Source organism: Mandrillus leucophaeus, unplaced genomic scaffold (genome assembly GCF_000951045.1).
Source record: "Mandrillus leucophaeus isolate KB7577 unplaced genomic scaffold, Mleu.le_1.0 Scaffold35, whole genome shotgun sequence".
Taxonomy (NCBI): Eukaryota; Metazoa; Chordata; class Mammalia; order Primates; family Cercopithecidae; genus Mandrillus; species Mandrillus leucophaeus.
In genome coordinates this window covers 1,180,465-1,196,112 of record NW_012103698.1, presented here as the reverse complement: position 1 = coordinate 1,196,112, position 15,648 = coordinate 1,180,465, and the positions used below count along the sequence as shown (strand labels likewise).

Sequence of the window (15,648 nt, the reverse complement as noted above, 5' to 3'; positions counted from 1 at the left end):
TATATGAAGTCTTTATGCTTCCTGTTATTCAATTCTTCCTTGATTTAGATGCTTATCAACATGACTAACCCCCTTTACTTGAGCTTAATTTAAGTGAGTTCTGTTCCTTACAACAAAACCATTCCTGACAAAACAGCATTCATTGAAATGGGTTTGTCTGATATAAAAACTGATTCTTCTTACTATAAAAATGTTATCATCCACTAATAGTTTTAATGTGACTTTTGATTTTTTAAAAACACTTCACTATTCTTGTCCTAAATTTACATGCAAATCTTCTCCCATCCTGCTCCAAGGAATGAATGTTAACAGTGAGACAACCAAGCTTTCAAAAATCATTAGAAAACATTCAGCCAGACATGGTGGCTCACACCTGGAAGCCCAGTACTCGTGAGGCTGAGGTGGAAGGATCACTTGAGCCTACGAGTTGAAGATCAGTGTGGGCAGTCTAGTAAGACCTCATCCCTCCCTACAAAAAATTTTTAATTAAAAAATAGCTGAATGTGGTGGCACACGCCTGTAGTCCAAGCTACTCAGGAGGCTGAGATGGGAGCATCACCTGAGCCTGGGACACAGAGGTTGCAGTGAGCTGAGATGGCTCCACTGCACTCCAGCAGTGGGTAAGACCCTGTCTCAAAACAAAACTTAACAACAACAACAACAAAAATAATAAGAAAAAAGATCCACAGGCACAGGATTAAGGTAATAGCCCAAATGCATTCCTTCTCATGTATTAGGCTTCTATTTAGGCCTTGTATATTAATCAGTTATTATATTTTTAAAGGCTGGGTTGGTTGGAGGGGAGGGGGGGAACTCATGGTTAAACACATGTGGAAAACATTGAATAATACAAAAAATATGACCCGGTGTACTGGATCACACTTGAGGCCAGGAATTCAAGACCAGCTGGGCAATATAGTGAGACTCCATCTCTATGATATACATATATTTAACTCCAGGGCTTCTCAGTCTTTTATCTGTCAATGGGCCTCAGGATACTCAGGGATATCTTACACAGTTTTTCCCCATACTCAAGTCACTTAGAACCTTTTCTCCTCCAGAGTGTATTTGGAGAAACCAGAGTTACACTAGTCTGGAAAATTGGAGAAAAGCTCAGCTTCAACACCAATTGTTCATAGTCCTATCTAAAAGTAAGTATCAGTTATCCCTTCCAACTAACCCATTTTGTTATTTTCTTAAATCATACTGCTCACTTAAAGCAGGCCATTCCCTTGCTTTAAAAAAACAAAGCGGGGGTGGGGGGGTAAAAAAAAAATAAAACTACAACCAGCTTTTCCTTTTTTTAAAAGAAAGAAAATAAATAAAAACTACAATCAGCTTTTCCTAGGGCAGGAGGAGACAATTCCAGCCCTTCATTTAACTTCATTATGATCATGGAAAAGTATGAAGAGATAAAAGTATGTTTGAAACCAGAGTAGAAGAGCCAAAAAGATTTAAAATGGCAAAATCACAAAATCATGGTATCCCAAGATAGGACTGCTATTCCATGAAACTCTGATATCACGTCTCTGAGCAGCAGCCTATCCATCTCACATCTTCTCCCTACCTCTGCCCAATCTGAAAGTAGTCATAAGGAATTTCGACTTATTTACAATTTGTGTCAACCTTCATCAAATTTTTAAAACTAGAAGAGCATTCTTTTATTTTTGTAAATAGTAGCAGGTATATTACATGATTTTTTTTTTTTTTTTGAGACGGAGTCTCACTCTGTCGCCCAGGCTGGAGTGCAGTGGCCGGATCTCAGCTCACTGCAAGCTCCGCCTCCTGGGTTTACGCCATTCTCCTGCCTCAGCCTCCCGAGTAGCCGGGACTACAGGCGCCCCCCCGCCACCTTGCCCGGTAGTTTTTTGTATTTTTAGTAGAGACAGGGTTTCACCGTGTTAGCCAGGATGGTCTCGATCTCCTGACCTCGTGATCCGCCTGTCTCAGCCTCCCAAAGTGCTGGGATTACAGGCTTGATATTACATGATTTTTAAATCTCACTGATTTTTCCATCACCAACAGAAATCTAGACAGAAAAAAAAATAGAATCCACCCAAGTCTACTTGGTGGATCATAATCAACCCTTCAATCTGGCATCCAACACTGTTTATCAACTGTCTTCACTTAAATTACAAATTATAGTCCTGCTATTCCCAAGGCAAAACTGTTTTAATCAGATGAGCCTTCTTGCCAACTCCTAGAACTGTCATACTCCATTCCATTTGTCTCTGTACATGTTGTTCTACTACCTAAAATATATCTTCTTCATTTCTCTTAAACCATCATTACTCTAGTCGCTTTTCAAAGTTTACCACTTCCACTCACACTTCCCTGGTAACCTAGCCCATGATCCTCCCAGTTCTCTGAATTTCCAGTGACAATCAAAAGCATCTTAAAAGCAAAGAGAATAAATTCCTCAGTATTTAAACTAGCAGCACTACTCTGAAAGCAAATGATAAAGGCAGGCAAAGGCAAAAAGTGACACAAATTGCAGTCAATTTTAGGTCCTAAAAAGATGTTTTGGCCGGGCACGGTGGCTCATGCCTGTAATCCTAGCACTTTGGGAGGCCGGAGGCAGGTTAGTGACCTGCGGTCAGGAGTTCAAGACCAGCCTGGGCAACATGGTGAAACCCCGTCTCTACTAAAAATACAAAAGTCAGTCATGCCTGGCAGCACAATCCCAGTTACTTGAGAGGCTGAGGCGGGAGAATCACTTGAACCTGGGAGGCAGAGGTTGCAGTGAGCTGAGATTGTGCCACTGCACTATAGCCTGGGCAACACAGTAAGACTCCATTTCAAAAAAAAAAGCTTTTCGTTGAGCAACATCCCCACCTTGTGGACATCTAGGATATTGTTAACACTATTTCTGCTGTGCTGCACTTTCCACAAGCATAGGCATAAACAGAATGTAGGTACATATAACAAATGCTATATCCTTAGCTAATCAACAAGTACATGATTTTAAAATTGCAGAAAGCAGTATAACTTCAAATAACCTTGGAATTTTAAGGTATCTTCCCTATAACTGGTTACTAATAAATTTCCCTAGGTCATCTAGTTTTGAATACCCTCAAATTCTGGATGGACAGAAGTTTAATAACACAGGCACTGGCTTTAGGAGGCAGTAACGAGAAAGAAACCAGTGGAATGGAGACTATGGTTTAGGAAAGAAGCATAAATAAGACATTGTCAAGCTTTTCCCATCTATTAATAACATATGTCTCTTTAAAAAATAGTCATAAAGCCTCAGATTCTCCCTCTTGCATTATTACCTTTTTTGAGCTGTACACAATGTGGCACAATATGCATTTTCGTTCTCGTACCATAGTGACCAGATCTGAAGCACTCAACGTCACACCTGCAATGAGGAAGTAACATTTAGTAACTTTTTCTCCTCAGATACTTTCTTGCATTCATCTTCACATAGCCAAAATTACAAGTCTTGTCTTCCTCACCTCCACCTTACTCCTCCCCTAGTCTTCCCGTTTCCAGGTGCATAGGGTAAACATTTTGGGAGCCATCCTTGATCCTTCTTTTTTACCCCATATCCACCCTCATTAGGAAACTGTCAGTCCTACTTTGATATATAGCCAAATTCCGACCACTTCTCACCACCCAGCACACCCATCATCCCACATGGCATTACCCTACTACTGAAATGACTCCTTCCTTCTGCTCTCGTCCTCTCACAGCTGATTCTCAAAACCGTGTTTTGAGAGTAGCCAAAGATTCTTAGAAGAACATTATTTTAAAGTTTAATTCAGAACAGCCGGGTGCAGTGGCTCACACCTGTAATCCCAGCACTTTGGGAGGCCGAAGCGGGCAGATCACGAGGTCAGGAGTTAGAGACCAGCCTGGCCAACACTGTGAAACCCCGTCTCTACTAAAAATACATAAATTAGCTGGGCGTGGTGGCAGGCGCCTGTAATACCAGCTACTCAGGAGGCTAAGGCAGAATTGCTTGAACCCGGCAGCGGAGGTTGCAGTGAGCCGAGATTGAACCACTACACTCCAGCCTGGGCGACAGAGCAAGACTCCGTCTGAGGAAAAAAAAAAAAAAAAAAAAAGTTTAAGTTAGAACATATACAGGTTGAACATTCCAAATCTAAAAATCTGAAATCTGAAATGATCCAAAACCAGAAACTTTTTGGGTGTCAATAAGATGCTCAAAGGAAATGCCCATTGGAGCATTTTAGATTTGGAATGTTCCGATTTGGGATGTTCAGCCAGTATATGTTCAGTAAGTATGCAAATATTCCAAGATCCGAAAAAATGTGAAATCCACAATACTTTTGGTCCCAAGCATGTCGGATAAAGGAACTCAACCTGCATGTAATTCCTCTGCTCAGAATTTTCCAACGGCGTCCATCTCACTCACAGAAAACCTAGTCTTTGCAAAAAAAAAAAAAAAAAAAAGAAGAAGAAGAAAAAATACCTAGTCTTTGCTTTGGCTACAAAATCTGTTTCTCTCTTCTTCTCTGAATCATTCACACGCCCTACCGTTCTTCCTCTATCATTCTAGTGCACTCGCATTGCCCTCGTTGCTATTCTTTGACCATATCACAGATCCTCCCACCTTAGCACCTCCACATTTCCTGTTCTCTGCCTGGAATATTCTTCCTTAAAAAGTCCTTATGGTTCCCGTGGTTCATTGCTTTTCATCAGGTATCTAAAATATTGCCTATGGGAGAGGAACTGCCTGACATTCTACGTAACGTTGCACTTTCTGACACCCCACCTCTCCACATAGTTCCAGTTTCTCTATTCCCCTATTAACCTGCTCAATATTTTTAATAGCATTATGGGAGATCATGTTTCCATAGAAGGCCTCAACAATATCTACTACCCCATGTGCTCTTTTGCAATGTGATCTTGCCCCCATCCATGAAAAGGTGGATGGAGTCTGTTTCCCCTCCCTGTGAACTATTATGATCAATAAAATGTGGCAGAAGTGATGCTGTATAACTTATGAGGCTGGGCTTTCAGAAATCTGTACCTTCTGCCTCTGCCCACTTGTTATGCTCCGCCTTGAAAGCCAGCCACCGTGCTGTGAGAAGCCAAAGCCACAGGGAAAGGCCAGGTAAAAAAAAGAACTGAGGCCCCCACTGAGCACCCAAACAACAACCAGGACCAACTGACAGCCAGAAGCGTGAACCATCTTGGGGGCTCGAGGTCCAGCCACCAATGAGAGACCCCCAAGTGAGACCAATACATAAACCATCCAGATAAGCTCTTTTCAACCCACAGAATTGTGAGACACAATACAATAGTTGTTTTAAGCCAGTAAATTTTGGAATAGTTTATGAACAAGCAATATCTGGAACATGCGTTTTTTACTACCTGACATAGTATGTGTTATTCTCTGTCTCTGCCAATTAAAATTTAAATTCCATGAGAAAAAGGACTTTGTATAGTTTGTTCACTAGTATAGTTCTGTCTAGCACTTAGAACAGTATATGATATACCATAAGCAATTCAAAAGTATTTGTTGATTATTCCAAATGGAACTAACATGTGAATTAAGTAACCGAGCTGAGTAAATACTGGGGTTTGAGGCCAGGCACAGTGGCTCACACCTGTTATGCCAGCACTTTGGGAGGCTGAGGTCGTAGGATCACTTGAGGACAGGAGTTCAACACCAGTCTGGGCAACATAGTGTCTCCACAAAAAATGAAAGAATTAGCTGGGTACTGTGGCTCTTGCCTGTAATCCCAGCTACTTGGGAGGCACAGCAAGGAGGATTCCTTGACCCTAGGAGTTTGAGGTTATAATGAGCTATGATTGTGCCACTGTACTTCACCCTGGGCAAGAGTGAGGCTCTCTAAAAAAAAACAAAAACAAAACAAAACAAAAAAAAAAGCAAGAAAAAAGAAAACACCAGGGGTTTAGATTAAGACTCAACAATGGTTGACTCTTTCATAATCCTCTAGCACTAGCACACTTTCCTCGAGTCCCTGCTAAAGATGCTCTATGTGAAATTTTAAATCTACTCCCCAAGCAGCATTGCTCCTTCCTCTACAGAATAACATCAGGCCCTAATAGACACATCTGCTTCCTCACCTGAGGTACATTCCTTAGGAGATTTTAAAACTGTGACATAATGAGGTTACAAACTACCACAGTTTAATCTGTAACTCCTAGATAATATGGCAGAAGGAAAGAGGCCTAAGGTTCTCCACTCCTCTGATTACTCACAGTTTTCTTGCCACGTAACCTACTTCATAATATTACTGAATTCCTAAATAATTTTATTCAATAATAAAGTTCAGGCCGGGCATGGTGGCTCATGCCTATAATCCCAGCACTTTGGGAGGCTGAGGTGGGTGGATAACTTGAGGTCAGGAGTTCAAGATCAGCCTGGCCAATGTGGTGAAACCCTGTCTCTATTAAAAATACAAAAATTAGCTGGGTGTGGTGGCATGTGCCTGTAATCCCAGCTACTCCGGAGGCTGAGGCAGAATAATTGCTTGAACCCAGGAGGCGGAGGTTGTAGTGAGCCGAGATGACGCCCCTGCACTCCTGCCTAAGTGACACAGCGAGACTCTGTCTCAAAAAATAAAAATAAAAAATAAAATTCAAAATGCTAAAGTAAGATTATGGAGTAAAAATACGGACATTTAAGAAAGTTGAATGTCAATTAGCTACCAAAACAAAGAAGTACACCTTTGTGGATAGGTACAGTATTATACTTTCCATATTACTAATAATCTCTTAAATCTCAGACAGAAATGTTAAGTGCTATAGCATACTACTTCTAACTGCTTTATAATGTAACATTTACTTCAACTTTAATTACTACTTACATGTGTTATTTTGTTACTTCAACAAACATTTATTGAGCACTAAGCACACTATTCTAAGGGTTGGAGAAATTGGTGAAGACACATCCAGAAATGTTTTAAGTTGTGCTTCCAGTTATCAACCACTAAAGCAAAACAGGAACAAGAAACTTAGAAGCAATAAAGTCAGTGAAACAGTGTGACTCTCTGGTAGAAATTATAGCAGTTACCGTGGAGGTTTCACATATTTACTTGGTTGAAAACCAAGCACTAAAATACAAACTGTGCTTTTATTTGACAAAGCCAACAACATCAACCCCTAGTAAATGGATAAAGAAATAAAGCCATACAGCATAATAGAAATACTCTATATCAACCTTTTAACCAAAGTCTCCCTCTTTTTAGTTATTTTTTCCTTTCACAAGCTCGTTTCTAATCTGCATATGTTAAGAATACTCATTTTCATTTTCTTAAAAAAATCAAAATGTAACTGCCAGCGAAGTATTCAATCGATAAGAAAGACTTAGTATTTAAACCCTGAGGTGACATGATTCCAGGCAAAGTAACTTTAGTTTGTATATTCTTAAATTGGTTAAACATATAAATTCCATTAAGCTTTCTGAAATACTGTAATTAGCCCAGCCTTCTAGATGGGAACCATTGCTCTTTTTAAAGGCCTTGACAAAGACTAGAAGCCACGGAAATACAAACCATTCAACTCTGTGATCTCAACCAAGGTGACTGAGAAGTGACAAACTACAAGTAAGGAAGGAATTCAAACCCACTGTCATCCTCACTTTAGCCACCTTACATTTTCCCTTATGTCAATTAAATATAACCTTCATGAAATTTTTCAACTCTTCTCTAAATAACTGAGAAAGAGCTGTGATATTCTAACTGTAATAACCTAAAAACCCTATCAAAGGTATTTTTTCTCAACATTCTAATTAATATTGTCAATAAAATTACCATCCTCCCTAGGCAAAACCATACCATGTCTAGTTCTTTTCTTTTAGACTCTCATACTTAGTCACAAAGGCACTCACCCCCAGGCAAGGAAATGGACAGGGTAGATCACAGCCTGATTCTTTAACTCAGAATTATAACTAGTGTCAGTTTCCAATTCCTTACTTAATTTTGGAACTTGGCAAGCATTCTGCCCTAGAGGAAAAAATAACCCAGAAAGAAGCTGGGATAACACAGACCCTAACAAGGGAATAAAACTACTAGCAAAAGTTATCATCTAACAAAGTAAGTTATAAGCCCAAGAGAGCATGTACAAAGACTGACTGTTTTGGGTTTTTTTTTTTTTTTTAGAAGATGGAGTCTCGCTCTGTCACCCAGGCTGGAGTGCAGTGGTGCGATCTTGGCTCACCACAACCTCTGCCACCCGGGTTCAAGCGATTCTCCTGCCTCAGTCTTGCGAGTAGCTGGCATTACAGGCATACACCACCACGCCCAGCTAATTTTTTTGTGGTTTTTTAGTAGAGATTGGGTTTCACCATATTGGCCAGGCTGGTCTCGAACTCCTGACCTCCTTCAGGTGATCCGCCCAGCTCAGCCTCCTAAAGTACTAGGATTACAGGTGTGAGCCACCACACCCAGCACAAAGACTGTTTTAAAAGTGTAACCAGATAGCTTGTTGCATTTACTTAATAGTTGAAAGTTTGTATTCTTGTATTTAACAGTATCATTTATATATACTTTTTCCCCCAAAGGTTCACACCATAATTTAAAATTCTGTGACATGAATCATAAGCACTGCAAGCTAATGAATGAGCCTAGATGAATGATCATTATTCTTCTCAAAGAGTTTTGTTGTTCTCCATTCATCTTATTGTTTGTGTTTGAGACAGAGCCTCACTCTTGTGATCCAGGCTGGAGTGCAATGGCGTGATCTCGGCTCACTGCAACCTCCACCTCCCGGGTTCAAGCGATTCTCCAGCCTCCCAAGTAGCTGGGATTGCAGGCTCCTGCCACCACGCCTGGCTAATTTTTTAATTTTTAGTAGAGATGGGGTTTCACCATGCTGGCCAGGCTGATCAAGAACTCCTGACCTCGTGATCCACCTGCCTTGGCTTCCAAAGTGCTGGGATTACAGGAGTGAGCCACTGCACCCAGCCTCATCTCTTTGTTAACAGTACATTTAATAATCTTTATCCATTTTGTATATGTACAAAAGAAAATTCTGTACTGTTCATAAAGTGGAAGTGGATCATCATAAAGATCTTCATCCTCAGTCCTCACATTGAGTACACTGAGGAGGAAGCAGGGCAGGGGTTGGTCTTGCTGTCTCAGGGGTGGCAGAGGCAGAGAAAAATCTATGTATAAGTGGACCTGCGAACCACAAACCTGTGCGGTTCAAGGGTCAACTGTATACTTTCTCTTCCTTAAGATTTCCTTAATATTTTCTTTTCTCTAGCTTACTTTATTGTAAGGCTACAGTATACAACATATATAACATGCAAAATATGTGCTAATTAACTCTTATGTTATCAGTAAGGCTACTGGTCAACAGGAAACTATTAGTAGTTAAGTTTTGGGGGAGTCAAAGGCTATAAATGGATTATTGACTTCACATGATATCGGTGCCCCAACCCTTGAGTTGTTCAAGGGTCAACTGTATTTTTCTTTATCAGTCTATCTATGGGTTTGTTAATATTATTAATCTTTTCAAAGAACCAACTTTGTCATTTTGTCTATTGTCTTTTTCTATTTCCTTAATTTCGACTGTTGTCTTTATTACCTTTCCTCTTATATACTTTAGGTTTATTTTGTTCTTCATTTACTAGCTTCTTAAGGTAGAACTTGAGGTCACTGTCTTTAGGCCTTTTTTCTTTTCCAATAAATATGTTTAAACCCATAAACTTCTCTGTAAGCACTGCTTTAGTGGCATCCCACATTTTTTAGTACTTTTTAATAAATGTTTTACTTTAGAATAGTTTTACATTGATATAAAAGTGGTAAAGAAAGAGATAGTACAGTTTCCATATACCCCATGTCTAGTTTCCCACATTAACATCTTTCATTTGGCCATGTCAGTGGCTCATGTCTGTAATCCCAGCACTTTGGGAGGATGGCTTGAAGCCAGGAATTCAAGACCAGCCTGGTCAACACAGCAAAATTCATGTATCCACAAAAAAATTAAAAATTATCTAAGTTAGCCAGGTGTGGTGGCTCACATCTGTAATCCCAACACTTTGGGAGGCCGAGTCAGGTGGATCACCTGAGGTCGGAAGTTGCAAGACCAGCGTGACCAACATGGTGTAATCCCAGCTACTCGAGAGGCTGAGGCAGGAGAGTCACTTGAACCCAGGAGGCAGAGGTTGCAGTGAGCCGAGATCTCACCATTGCACTCCAGCCTGGGCAACGAGAGTGAAACTCAGTCTAAAAAAAAAAAAAAAAATCTTACATTAGTATGTTACGTTTGTCACAATTAACAAACCAATATTGATACACTGTTATTTATTTATTTATCTATTTTTGAGACAGCCTCAGCTCTGTTGACCAGACTGGAGTGCAGTGGTGCCATGTTGGCTCACTGTAACCTCTGTAACCTCCGCCTGAAACTATGTCGCAAAAAAGAAACAAAAATCTTACATCAGAATGTTACATTTGTCACAATTAACAAACCAATATTGATACACTGTTATTTATTTTATTTACTTATTTTTTTGAGACAGAGTCTCACTTTGTTGTCCAGGCTCGAACGCAATGGCGGGATCTCAGCTCACTGCAACCTCCGCCTCCTGAGTTCAAGCAATTCTCCTGCCTCAGCCTCCTGAGTAGCTGGGACTATAGGCACCCGCCACCACGCCCGGCTAATTTTTGTAATTTTAGTAGAGACGGGGTTTTACCATATTGGCCAGGCTGGTCTCAAACTCCTGACCTTGTGATCTGCCCGCCTTGGCCTCCTTTCAAAGTGCTGGGATTACAGGTGTGAGCCACCTCACCAGCCTGATACACTGTTATTATGGAAGCCATATTTTATTCAGAAGTCCCTTTTTTTTTTTTTTTTTTGAGACACACTCTTGCTCTGACTCCCAGGCAGGAGTGAAGTGGCATGATCTCAGCTTACTGCAACCTCCGCCTCCTGGGTTCAAGCGATTCTCCTGCCTCAGCCTCCCGAGTAGCTTTACAGGTGCCTGCCACCATGCCCAGCTAATTTTTGTGTTTTCAGTAGAGACAGGGTTTCACCATGTTGACCAGGCTGGTCTGGAATTCCTGACCTCAGGCAATCTGCTTGCCTTGGCCTCTGAAAGTGCTGGGATTACAGGCGTGAGCCACTGTTGCCCAGCCCAGATATCCTCATTCTTTACCTCCTACCTTTTTTCTCTTCCGGCATGTCATAGAGGATACCACATGACATTTAGTCATCATTTCTCCTCTGGCTCCCCTTGGCCATGACAGTTATTCCACAAATTTTGATGTCATATTTTCAATATCATTCAATTCAAAGTACTTTCTAATTTCCCTTGTGATGTCTTCTTTGACTCACAGATTATTTAGAAGATTCATTGAATTTCCAAATACTTGTGGCCTTTTACATATCTTGGTTTCTAATTTAATCTTATTAAGAGGCTGGGAACTATGACTCACGCCTGTAATCCCAGCACTTCGGGAGACCGAGGTGAGTGGATCACCGGAGGTCAGGAGTTTGAGAGCAGCCTGGCCAATACGGTGAAACCCCATCTCTACTAAAACTAAAAAATTAGCTGGGCGTGGTGGCAGGCACCTGTAATCCCAACTACTTGGGAGGCTGAGGCAGAAGAATCACTTGAACCCAGGAGGCAGAGGTTGCAGTGAGCTGAGACTGCACCATTGTACTCCAGCCTGGGCTACAAGATCGAAACGCTGTCTCAAAAAAAAAATTAATTAACAATAATCATAATAATCTTATTACACTCAAAGAACATATACTATATTAGTTTAATCCTTTCAAATATACTGAGAATTACAGCCCAGCATCTGGTTTATATATACAGTGGGGGAAACAAAGTATATTCTGTAGCTCTTGTATGGAAATCATTTATACCGTTTTTTTTGTTTGTTTGTTTTTGAAGACATGGTCTCGGCCAGGCACAGTGGCTCACGCCTGTAATCCTAGTACTTTGGGAGGCTGAGGTGGGCAGATCACAAGGGGTCAGGAGTTTGAGACCAGCGTGGCCAACATGGCAAAACCCTATCTCTACTAAAAATACAAAAATTAGTCTGGTGTAGTGGCAGGAGGCTATAATCCCAGTTACTTGGGGAGCTGAGGCAAGAGAATCGCTTGAACCTGGCGGGTAGAGGTTGCAGTGAGCCGAGATTGCTCCACTTCATTCCAGCCTTGGCAAAAGAGCAAAACTCCGTCTCAATAAATAAATAAATAAATAAAAATAAATAAAGACACGGTCCCACTCTGTCACCCAGGCTGGAGTGCCATGACACAAACATGGCTCACTGCAGCCTCAACCTTCCAGGTTCAAGCAATCTTTCCTACATCAGCCTCCCAAGTAGCTGGGGCCATGGGCACATGCCACCACACTGGGCTAATGGTTTTATTTTGAACAGACTGGGTCTCTTTATGTTGGCCAGGCTAGTCTTGAACTCCTGGGCTCAAGCAATCCTCCCACGTCAGCCTCCCAAAATATATACTAATTTTTGTTGTTATCATTGAGAGAAGAATGTTCAAATCTCTATGACAGTGAATTGTGTATTCCTTTAGTTGTATCCATTTTTGCTTCATGTATTTTGAAGCTCTGATATCAGGCACAAGCATAGTTATAACTGTTACATCTTTCTCATGAACTGACCTTTTATTGTTATGAAATGATCCCTTTAACTCTGGTGATACTTTTCATATTGAAGTCTATTTTATCTGATATAAATATAACCACTCTAGGCTTCTTATGCTACTTTCTGATCTTTTTCCATGCATTTGCTTTTAGCCATTTTGTCTTTATGCATTAAATCAGTGTGTATTCCATTAAAGCCAATGAAGTTATTAATACAGTTGAATTAGATCTACCATTTTATTATTTTTAGCTCCTCTATTTTTGTTAAGTTATACCTGTTTCTGTCTCCTTTGGATTATTCACTTTAATTTTTCTACTAGTTTTTTTTTTAGCAACACTTCTTTGCATGATTATATTTTCCCCCCAGTGGTTGCTGTAGGAATTCCAACATGTATCTTTACCATTATACTCTTTACTGTGTTAAAAAGTACCACTGGCCGGGCATGGTGGCTCATGCCTGTAATCCTAGCACTTTGGGAGGCCAAGATGGGTGGATCGCCTGAGGTCAGGAGTTCGAGACCAGCCTGACCAACAAGGTGAAACCCGTCTCTACCGAAAATACAAAAATTAGCTGCGCATGGAGGCGGCGCCTGTACTCCCAGCTACTCAAGAGGCTAAGGCAGGAGAATCGCTTGAACCCAGGAGGCAGAGATTGCAGTGAGCAGAGATGGCGCCACTGCACTCCAGCGTGAATGACAAGAATGAAACTGTTTCAAAAAAAAAAAAAAAAAGTACCACTACAGGTAATATGTAAAAACTTTGCAACCATATAGGCCCATTTACCCTCACCCATCATCCCATGCTTTATGGGATATGTTTTATATCTACCATATGTAATGAACCCCCAAGATGACACTTTTTTGTGCTATAGTCATTTTTTTAAGAAATGAAAAAGAAAGTTTCAAAATATCTATCCAGATATTTACAAGTTCTAACCTTCATTGCTTTCTGAAGATTCAACTTTCCATCTGGTATCATTTCCCTACAGCCTGAAGAACTTCTTTTAGCATTTCTTATAGTGCAGATCTACTAGCAATGAATTATCTTACAATATTTTTATTTCATATTATTTCTCTTTTTTTTTTTTTGAGACAGAGTCTTGCTCTGTCACCCAGGCTGGAGTGCAGTGGTATCATCTCAGCTCACTGCAACCTCCGCCTCCTGGGTTCAAGCGATTCTCCTGCTTCAGTCTCCCAAGTACCTGGGATTACAGGTGCCACTAATCATGCCTGGCTTTTTTGTATTTTTAGTAGAGATGGGGTTTCACCATGTTGGCCAGGCTGGTCTCAAACTCCTGACCTTGGGTCATCCACCTGCATCAACCTCCCAAAAGTGTTGGGATTACAGGCATGAGCCACTGCACCCAGCCCCATATTCTTTCTTGAAGGCTATTCTGCTGAATCTGAAATTCTGGGCTGACATGTTTTTTCCTTCAGCACTTTAAGGATTCTCTATTCGCTTCTGGCCTCCACTATTTCTGATGATTCATCAGTGGTAAACGGAATTGTCTCTTTGTATCTAATATGTTGTTTTCTTTGCTGTTTTCTAGATTTTTCCTTTTGTCTGCCAATAGTTTAACTATAAGGCACTCACCCACACTTTTCTTCGTATTAAAATTCTTGAGGTTTCTGTGGTTTTATTTTTATCTTTCTTGGGGTTTGCTGAGCTTACTGAATCAACCAATGTATGTCCTTCACCAAATTTGGGAAATTTTCAGCCATTAAATTTTTAAACATTTTTTTCTTTCTCATTGTTTTTCTTCTCCCTTCCAGATTTCAATTAAATGTGCTGGGTTTTTAAAATATTGATCCCAGGTCACTGAGGATGTATTTCTTTTTCCCTCTCACTCTTTCTTCAACTTTAATTTCAAGGATGCTTTCCTCTGTCATCTCCATTCTTCCATTAAGCCTCATCCAGTTTACATTTTTATTTCAGGTATCATATTTTTCAGTTCTAGAATGTCTATTTAGTTATCTTAGTTTCACACACATTCTTTATGAGTACGTTTTCCTTTATATCATTATTTCCTTTACTAATGCACAGTTATAAAAGTTTAAAATCGCCGGGCACGGTGGCTCAAGCCTGTAATCCCAGCACTTTGGGAGGCCGAGACGGGCGGATCACAAGGTCAGGAGATCGAGACCATCCTGGCTAACACAGTGAAACCCCATCTCTACTCAAAAATACAAAAAACTAGCCGGGCGAGGTGGCGGGCGCCTGTGGTCCCAGCTACTCGGGAGGCTGAGGCAGGAGAATGGCGTAAACCCGGGAGGCGGAGCTTGCAGTGAGCTGAGATCCGGCCACTGCACTCCAGCCTGGGCGACAGAGTGAGACTCCGTTTCAGAAAAAAAAAAAAAAAAAAAGTTTAAAATCATTTCCTGCTAATCCCAGCATTTGAACATTTTAAGGTTACTGTCTAGAGTCTCATTTAGCTTGAGAATAGGTTACATTTCCCTGTTTCTTTGTATGTGAGTAGTTTTGGAATATATCCTGGATATTTTGAATGTTATGTTGCAGCAACTCTGGAGTCCTTTATATTCCTCTGAAGAGTATTGACTTTTGTTTTTTTTAGTTTTGTTTTCGTAGTATCTAACTTGGTTAACTAAAACTACAAATCTGTCTCCTAGGCAGCAATGAAATCTTCAGTTATTTCATCCTTAGCTGGGCTTCTTTGGAGTCTGCTCCACATATGCATAATTCAGCGGTCTGCCGAGATCTGGGCAGAGTTTATTCACAGAATCTGATGCTTCTTCTCTCTCTCTGCTTTCCAGGATTCTCCTCTCACTTCCCAACAGCTGTAGTTGCTTGAGCTTTATCTTCTGGTTCTTCAGGCCACAAAGACTAAAGTTTACTATTGGAATTTTAAGCACCCTACATGACATAGATCAGGGCCTGCCGTAATGTTAGAAGCCATGAAAATGGGAAATTACTCCAAGTAGTCCCATTCTTCTGTTAACTCCCCTCTAGAATCTGCCTGGTTTTTTGTAACGCTCCAGTAGATTTTACTGGTTTTATGTATTTATGTACAGACGTAATAATTGTTATCTGTGGGGGCATTGGCCAGGAGGAGCTTACTCAGCCTATGACCA

At 40.7% G+C, this 15,648-nt stretch overlaps 1 protein-coding gene across 2 annotated transcripts in view; it reads right to left on the bottom strand.

Moving 5' to 3' along the window:
• ZNF106 (zinc finger protein 106) overlaps window positions 1–15,648 on the bottom strand; it is an 80,999-nt gene that overhangs the window by 54,565 nt on the left and 10,786 nt on the right. For both annotated transcript variants that reach the window (XM_011989241.1, XM_011989240.1), the window contains exon 2: window positions 3,276–3,361. In XM_011989241.1, coding sequence (XP_011844631.1) covers window positions 3,276–3,329 — 54 coding nt within the window. In that variant the 5' untranslated portion in view covers window positions 3,330–3,361. The remainder of the gene's footprint in view (window positions 1–3,275; window positions 3,362–15,648) is intronic.